This window comes from Pygocentrus nattereri, chromosome 14 (genome assembly GCF_015220715.1).
Source record: "Pygocentrus nattereri isolate fPygNat1 chromosome 14, fPygNat1.pri, whole genome shotgun sequence".
In the NCBI taxonomy this organism is placed as follows: Eukaryota; Metazoa; Chordata; class Actinopteri; order Characiformes; family Serrasalmidae; genus Pygocentrus; species Pygocentrus nattereri.
Window position 1 is genome coordinate 22,707,501 of NC_051224.1, and position 9,457 is coordinate 22,716,957.

General features: G+C 41.2%; 1 protein-coding gene across 1 annotated transcript in view; it reads right to left on the bottom strand.

The window, feature by feature from the left end:
• The window catches only part of cacng2a (calcium channel, voltage-dependent, gamma subunit 2a), a 132,928-nt gene extending 124,399 nt beyond the window's left edge, over positions 1 to 8,529 (bottom strand). Inside the window, exon 1 of the mRNA XM_017710351.2 lies at positions 7,996 to 8,529. Within this exon, the coding sequence (XP_017565840.1) occupies positions 7,996 to 8,206 (211 nt within the window). The 5' untranslated portion in view covers positions 8,207 to 8,529. The remainder of the gene's footprint in view (positions 1 to 7,995) is intronic.
• Positions 8,530 to 9,457: the final 928 nt, after the last annotated feature.

Below are 9,457 nucleotides of genomic sequence, written 5' to 3' on the forward strand. Positions count from 1 at the left end.
GCTGGCGTAGGCTCCAGCACCCCCCAGCGACTTAGAAAATGGATGGATGGATGGATGGATGGATGGATGGATGGATGGATGGGTTTTGGAAGTTAGGCACGAAGTTTTACTTCACTGAATAATCAACTATCCCTCAAATAAGAAGAATTTAAAATAGACTTACATAGATGTTTCATAATTTCTGTATAATTCAGTGTTTAAGATATAAACAGAGTGATTCAGAGTGGTTTGGTGTGAAGTAGCTCAGATCTCTCTACAGTGGTGGTGATGGGAACAAGGGATCGCCATGACTACAACGCAGATATAGACATTTTATTTACTATCCAAACCCCACCAGTGAGCCTACACGAGTCTTTTGAGTTTATATAAGGGACAGTGATGATGGTGAAATAGTGATGAATCTATGTTCTCTTTTTTTACCTTATAATGCCCCTCATGTGTCCCTCCACCATGAATTCCTGTGATAAACTAAGCCAAAATTGTCTCTCAGAAGTATCAAAAAACATGTCTGTGGTAACATATTCACAACCATTCCCTGTAAAAACCTTTTGAAGGGGTTTTTAGAGGTGGACGGCTGGCTGTGGGCTGACTAGTGGCTACTTCATTTAGAACATGATTTTGATGTGGTGGACTTTTAAAAAATGGCCGTCATGTAGCAGAATGTGTTGGATTTGTCTACACAAAGCAATGTGTGACTCCCGGCTAACCCTTGTCATCCTGCTAAGACAAACAGCTGTGATTAAAAATGCTGCTTCGGGACTGTTTAGGCTTCGGGCGAGACACATCCAGCTCAATTATGGATTAAATAATAAAGAAAGCTTTTTCAGCAAAATCCCACAGAGATCTCTCCAGGCATATGTGGAAAATATTTTCCTGAAATATAAAACTACTATTAATAATATTTTACAAAGTATAAGAAGAGAAACATTCACTCATATGGTTTAAAAATACCAGTGAAAATGATTTGGATGTATTTTTTAGAAGAGAACTGTAATAAAATGCTGTAAATTAACAGACAGTTTTCAACGGTATTATCCTGTTACACACAAAAACAACTCCTTACTGTAAAACAAACTGCAGCTGTAAATTTTTAGCCGTTTTTACGGTATTATCACATTATTCTTAAAAACAGTTATTTCTTGCACTCTCAGAAAAAAAGGCACTGGGACAGTAACCTTCTTGTCACTGGGGTGGTACCTTTAGTCAGGGAACATAATTGAACCATAATCCACTGAAATTATATGTTCTAAGTTGTACTGACTCCACACAGCCCACCTCGTCTCCAAGCTTTTTACTAGATGGCTCTGTTTTAAAACATTAGTTTATAAAAAGATACAAATATCTACTTTTCCACTGGGAAAAACTTATTTAAGTTACACGATTGGACCTTAAAACCGCTGTTGCATCTTTGAGGGAACATCTTGTGTCTCCATTTTTGTCATTTTTCGGTTTTTGACATCATTTGAAAATGATTACATTGTGTGTAAATCTCATGATGAATGGACCACAAGAAACGACCCAAAATGACTTGGGAAAACGTCTGGTTCCATTGACTTACATTAAAAGTAAAGTAGGTTTTTTCATTCGCCTAAAAAGTTACCATTTTGGAGATTTAGAACAATTTTTGTTCTAACAGCAATGTTATTGATTTTGTTATATCTGGCTGAACTGGATTTACAGAGGAGAATTTGGAGAGAGAGGGAGTGTTTGATCACTAGCTAACTAAATTAGCTAACAGCTGAATTCTGTGGTCCTGTCAGTGTCTTTCTTAAACTGAAAGCACAATTTTCTTAAAGAAAATGTGTTACATATGCTGTGTACGCCTGAATAACATCACATCTCTCTCTGCACAAAATACCACATTAATGTAGTTTAGCTAGTTGGTGTCTAAGAGCATTTGCAGCATGGTAGCTTATGGCTGATATAAGACTACTTTGCGTAACTAGCTCTGATGAGAGGGTGGTACATTGGTTAACTGATCATTTGTTTGTTTTTTTCCACTGAACAGGGAACAGGGAGCTGTACTGAATGCTGGATGGTCAGTCGTGAAGGACAAATCATCTGTAAAGCCATACAGCCAACTTTCTTATCCAGACTCGCTTCCAGACTCGCTTCCACATACAGCTTAAATCTTCAGTATTAATGAGAAGCTGCGTACACTCTGAAATTCATCCCAAGGTTACGTATTCATACCTGTTTCACACGGAACCATGACTGATGAAACTTGTAAGCTTTTAGATAGTTTAGTCCAGTCCAGTACTATTAAAATATGCTGCATAAACCAAATTAACTAGAAGATTTATCCAAAATGCCTCTAATAGTGAGTCACCATCATTACAGTGAGTTCATGTGGCTGCACTGGGCCTTACACTTGGTTCTTGTCTACTGAAGGAGAAACAGCTAAACGTCTCTTCCAGTAAACTTTCTTAGTTTACAAATATATGACATCACTCTCCCAAGGTGCACTCCAATGGCAGTCTACTATTAATAGGACTTAAGTCTACTTTTAATAATAATTAAAACTTGAAGAGAGACATTTGTGGTCAATTTTTTTGCTAACTTGACAAAACCAGCTTGAGATGCTCAAACGGAAAAGTTGTTATAGCTGTGGTAACTGACTGGAAGGCCTGTCTATATTATACTGTAAACGTACTAAATTACAGTTATATCCTCTATTTGGGGGCAGTCGTGGGCTGGATGTTAGGGAACCGGCCCTGTGACTGGAAGGTTGCGGGTTCGATCCCCAGAGTTGACAGTAGAGGTGTCCTTGAGCAAGACACCTAACCCCCAACTGTGGATAGGGCTGCTCACTGCTCTGGGCAAGTGTGTTCACTGCCCCCTAGTGTGTGTGTGCTCACTAGTGTGTATGTGGGGTTTCACTTCACAGATGGGTTAGATTGCAGATTGCAGAACTAATAAGGGTCACTTAGTCTAATTTTAATCTATTTGTAAAAAACTGTAATGAACCGTACATTTTTACAACAGTAGGATACTGTTAATTTAACAATAAGTTCCTGGAAACCCTGCCGCCAGTACTTTACTGTTTTTTACAGTTAATTTTTTTACAGTACACCATGATCAAAAAATGATATCCTAACAGGTAAAAACATCTTAACTAGCCAATATATCTAATGTTTCTCATTATGACATCGCTGTAAGAATAATATAAATTTTTATTTCTATTAAAAAAGTTACAGAAACTTACAGAGTCAGAATTAAGTCAGATCTCTGTACTTATCCAATTATTCAAATGGTCATGTAAACGCCATACTTCTATGTAGAAATCCGATTAAGATATCTGATAAAGAGGCTGGATTTTAGCTCAGTAATCAGATTTCTCAGTGCATGTAAACTCTTAGTCCGATTTCTATTGGATTTCTCAGTCTGCACATGCACGAGGTCAGATGGTGGATGTCACAAGACACAGTAAAACATTGTTGGAGTAGCGATGAAACCAAACACAAAATGAAGGATTTAAATCTTTTTCATCTTAAAAGTGGCACGATGTTTAAAAAAAATGTGTCTTTTGAGTTTTACATTATGTTTGTCTCCTCTTCTTCTGTGAGTTTATTGGCTGTTTGTGAAGCAGAAATCTGATTACCGTCTCACTCATGTCGACCTGGAGTTTCCCCATTATCTGATTACTCAAGTGTATGTAAACGTGTTGATCGGATTACTGAGTTATCGGATTATTGAGTGCATGTAAACACACTCAGTGGTGGTGAAATGTTCTGCTGACTCAACAAAACCAGCGTGAGATGCTTGAAAAGGAAAAGTAATCATATGTGTTTTAAAAGGTTGGGAGACGAGAAGGCAGGATGCGCATGTGAGCTACCGATATAATTGTTGTCCATTAAGAACGTAGCAATGAAAGAGCCAGAAACAAAAGAAAAGCAAAATGAGACAAGCACTGAAGAAATGAAAAGAACCTCTAAAAGCAAAGAATAGACAAGTAAATACACAGGAATAACTACTCGAACTAAGAATGAGCAAAACACACAACAAATATACTACAAACAACACCAAGCAAGGAACAGACAAAAACCAAATAGACAAAAGAACAGATGAGAAACATCTGGGGCTGACAAGGGGCGTGGCTACAGAGTAGATAGATAGATAGATAGATAGATAGATAGATAGATAGATAGATAGATAGATAGATAGATAGATAGATAGATAGACTACACACAGGTGGGACAGATGACTGAGGTGAAGACAGACCAAAACAACAAAAGCACGCTGTAGACTGTTGTGCAAATTTTTGTCATTTTCTGTTGGGACAAAAGTGCAAATTGTTTATAAGTGGAATCATAAAGACTTCATTTACTTATTTATTTACACATTTTGCAATACATATTCTGCATTTTGTCAAATTTTAAGTCACATGATTTGAACTGTCAAATCAACTGTTCACTGCAATAATGAACCCTTTCATGTTTGTTACTTTTCTTAAAAACGCAATGCTTTGTAACAGTACAGAAAAATCTGCAGCTATACCTGGCAGGAAAGTTAGTGCACCCCTATCAGAAGTGGTAGTGAACTGTAAACCTCTAGCAGTATTATACTGTAAACATACTAAATTAAAAATTATGGTTATATCCTGTATTCGTAAAAAAAAGGTATTGAACTGTATATTTTTACAATGGTAGGATACCGTTAATTCAACAATAAGTTCCGGGAAACCCTGCAGCCAGTTCTTTACTGCTTTTTTACAGTATCGCTAAATATAGCCAATATATCTAATATCTATCATTATGAGATCGCTGTAAGAATAATATAAAATTAATTATATTATTTCTAGACATTTTACATGTTTTTAAAGGGGAATTTTTCTAAATGTATAATTAAATGGTTAACAAGTCAACAGAGCGGTTGAGAGGGGTTTGGTGTGAAACGCTCTGTTCTAGATAAACTTACTGAGTTAGAACTGTTCACAGTGATAGGAACCAGACATCCACCTCTAGAAGCTCCCTCACAGAAAATTACTACATGAGATGGTTATGAATTGACTGCCTGATGTGATGTCTGAGACAGTGTCTTATGATAGTTTTGGTCTAAAATGTTCCAAGGCAAAACAGCCCCCAAGGAAAACTTGTTTTATCAGACTGACCATTATTTTACTATCATCGTTGTTACGTTAAAAATAACCTCACATGTAGGATCCAATGGTAGTTTATGATAGTAAATAAAATGTCTATATTTGTGTTGTAGTCATGGTGACCCCTGGTTCTCATCAGCACCACTGTAAAGAAATCAGAGTCAGTAAGTTTCTCTACAATTAAGTGTTTCACACCAAACCACTCTGAATGACTTTGTTTACATTCTGGCCACTGAATTATGCAGAATTTTTGTTAAAAAATCGGTGGAGTTTCCCTTTAAGTAATTTTATCTAGTGAAAGTGTCTTATTCCTCTGTCAGTTTGTTTACATTTTTTTGAGAAATAGTGCAGATCATTTTGCTTATTTTAAGAAATAATAAAATAAATAGCCCTGTCACTGGAACAGGTTTGTATAAGTTATTTAAAATAAATACAAAGTGGACTCGTGGTGCTGATTGCAGTCTCTGACTAAATTATAGGCCTAAGCATGCTCACTGGTCAATTTATTAGAAACACCACCCTTGTGCTTCAACTCACTGGGCCACTTTATTAGAAACACCACCCTTGTGCTTCCACTCACTGGCCACTTTATTAGAAACACCACCCTTGTGCTTCTACTCACTGGCCACTTTATTAGAAACACCAACCTTCTACTTTCATGCACTGGTCACTTTATTAGAAACAACTACCTTCTATTTTCCCCCCTCTGGCCACTATATCAGAAACACCAGCATTCTACTTTCATACACTGGCCACTTTATTAGAAACACCAACATAATCTATGCAAATGTACAGAACTACATGAACCCCTTAAGTATATTACACTCTATTACAAATGCATGGAACTAAATTAACCCCTTTAGTTCTATTAGACAATTCTATAACCTAAGAATAGCCAGTTTGCAGCCAGTAAGTCCCTATAGTTTAATAAGCCTTAAGGTTACATAACCTCAAAATATTCTTATGGTGTGAGAAATATTAGATATATTGGACAGATTCAAGACATTTTGACTTGCTAAGTCTCTGCTTCTCCTGAGGACGGAGGTGAGATCTAATGCTCTGCCACCTCACAAGGTCACATCACAGGGTCAAAGTCGGTCGCTAGAGCACGACAGGGACCTGACAGCCACCGTATGTTGCATCAAGAAGCCCTTTTAACCTTTTAAACTCCAGTCAAGTGACATTTCAAATAGTTCAGATGTAAACAGCCATTCAGAGTGGCTTGGTGTGAAATGCTCTGATAGCTTTGAGAAGATTTTGGCCTAAAACATTTTTTTAAAAATCAATTCATGGTGGAGGCATACATGCAGGGCACTGTGAGGCAAAATAGTCCCAATAGAAAGCTTATTCTTTCAAATTTTTCACTAATTTACCATCATCAACATTCCATATAAAAACTCAGAGTACATGGGTAAAGAAATCTGAGTCTCTACAATGAAGCACTTCACAGCAAACCACTCTGAATGACTTTATGTCTCAACTACTGAATTGTGCAGAAATCCTGTATAATCTGCAGGATTCCCTTTTAAAGTGGCTCTGAACTTCAAATCCTGACAGAACGCAACATTAAATAACCACCAAGCATTAATTAGTAGCTATGAAGCTATGTGTAGTTATCAGAATGAGTAGCTGAATTCTTTGCCAGACAATGGAGCCTTTAAAGAGGTTTAAGGGGTTAATACATGGTGTTTGAGCACACTTGCCTGTATGTTGTATAGGCATTTTGGAATAGACGTCTCAGCATATTCAAAGTGCTTACCGAGCCTTTAATGGGCATCATCATACACTTTCCAGAATACGTTGCCCTATAATGTGCTTCCATTACATTGTGTGCCTTTACTGACCTGCACTAGACAGCCTTGTGTTGGCCTGTGTGGTTTCAGCATTAACATCTGAAATAATAATACATGTCATTTTGCTATTATCTCCACATTTGCAGTAAGATGCTGCAGATTGCTGCTGCTGTCTTTGGTGCTGATCGTGGAGTCTCTAAATTATAGGTCTACGCATGCTCACTGGTCACTTCATTAGAAACACCTTTCTTACCACTCACTTTTTACAAACCCTTGACTTTTATTGGCACTAAGTGGCCACTTTATCAGAAACACCTGTTCTGTGCTTCCACTCACTAGCCACTTTATTAGAAACACCTGCCTTGTGCTTCCACTAATTGGCCACTTTATTAGAAACACCTACTCTGGGTTTCCACTCACCGGCCACTTTATTAGAAACACCTGCTTTGTGCTTCCACTCACTGGCCACTTTATTAGAAACACCTACATTGCTCTTCCACTCACTGGCCACTTTAATAGAAACACCGAAACACCTCCTTTGTGCTTCCACTCACTGACCACTTTATTAGAAACACCTACCTTCTACTTTCATGCACTGGCCATTTTATTGGAAACACCAACCCTGTGCTTCCACTAACTGGCCACTTTATTAGAATCACCTACCTTATTGCTTGACTATGTAGTCCATCTATTGCTGCACAGTTTTTCAGCTTATTCACTGCCCGGCTCTGTGGTCAGAAACTGACCAGTGATGAAGAGCTAGCAGTGCATCAACAGATGGGGGCTTTCTAATAAATTGCAATGCCATCTAACATCTACAGTGCCGCTCTACAACGCGCTGCCCTCCCCTTTCTCTCTGACTGAATTGGCGTGGGGGGTGCTGCCTGTTACGGTCGCTGTTCGTGGTGCTGAATGTGGAGTCACTCACAGCTGACGCGGTAACACGTGCGCACGTGCTGAGACCGGAGCAGCACCACGAACGTCATCAGGGGCATTAACTAAGAGGGGGGACCCCCTCCCACTCCCCACCAACCACTAAAAAACCGGAGAACATATATGTAGAGAGAGAGAGAGAGAGAGAGAGAGAGAGAGAGACCCTCTTACCTTCCAGGCAGCACGTCCTCCACAGGCCGGAGTGGGTCATGACTTCTTCGTTCTTCTTGCTGGTCTCGTTCTCGTTGCTCGTCTTGATCTTGCACACTCCTCTGGAGTAGAGCCAGTAGTCCGTGCCCACGGCGATGGTCATGAGGCTGAAGGCGGCGAAGGCGCCCACCGTGGTCAGCAGCATCTGAACGCCGCGGTCAAACACGCCCATGTTCCCGCATTGCACGAAGGGGGGACCCCCTTTCCTCTTCACATACAGGAAATAAATATTGGAGATTTTACGCGACCACGCCGAGCCGAGGAAGAAGCGGGAGAGCGCGAAGCGTGAGGAGGACGAGGAGGAGGAAGAGGAGGAGGAGGAGGAAAGGGGGGGAGGAGAAGGAGGAGGAAGAGGAGGAAGAGGAGGCGGTGGGAGCCTTATGGTTGCGTTTGGGTGAAAGACTGATGAGTCGAGAAACTGACGGAGCCTCTACGGCTGGGGCTCTGGGCTAATGAATGGAGGGAGGTGTGGGGGGCGAGGCGAGGTGTGTGTGTGTGTGGGGGGGGGGGGGTTGCTTATTTTTGCACCTGCACGTCTTATATAACCTCCAAAGCTCTAAACAAACCCCCCCAAATAACTGGAAAAGCTGGAGAGCTGTCTGCTCGTCCTCGTCCAACAGGGACGAGAAAGCGGCTCCGCTACGCAGCACGAGCTTCCCGTGATCGTGGCATTGAAACACAGAAGCAGCGCTGACTGACCGATCGATTGATTGCCCGATTGATTGATCTAGGAGGTAAATATGGACCTGGAGCGCCAAACTGACCAAACGAGCGCGCTTTATTATCCCCACAGCAAATTGTTGAGCCCAGAGATGACAGGGCCGCCGGAGAGGAGGGCGGAGAGCTGGAGCTCACAACGCTCCTCAGCCGGGTGAGAAGAAGAAGGGAGAGCGAAGGGATGTGCGGAAGGAAAGATGAAAGGAGGTGTGCTCGCGCAGAGAAGCGAAAAAGATGAGCGAATGGATGAAGCGGTTTAGCTCCAGGTGCCCTCACAGAGCGAGAAGACTCCAGAATACGCTGTTGCAGCAGCGTCCCCAAAAACCAAGCCGAGCAAAATGTGGGATGATGGTGAGGGTGATGGTGATGATGGTACGAGCAGAAAGAACGAGTGCTAAACGAACGAAAGCAAGGGGGGGGGGGGGCACGGGAGGGGGGAGGGGGGAGGGACGTAAACAGCTTTCAAATCTCCTTTTTCCTAAAATTCTGGTCCCCAGATTCCATAGGTGTCTCCTAGCTGTTGGGAAATGTCCTCCAGGAGTGAGGATAGGGGGGCGTGGAGGGTCCGGGAACCATGCAGCCCACCAATCCCACCATCAGGGGCTGGAGAAGAACGGAGTGGTGGATTTGAGAATGGAGAAAAGTCCTGGCTCCTCTGCTTCCCCCGGTTCTCCTCTGCGTTCCTCCAAAACGAGGTTTCTGCACC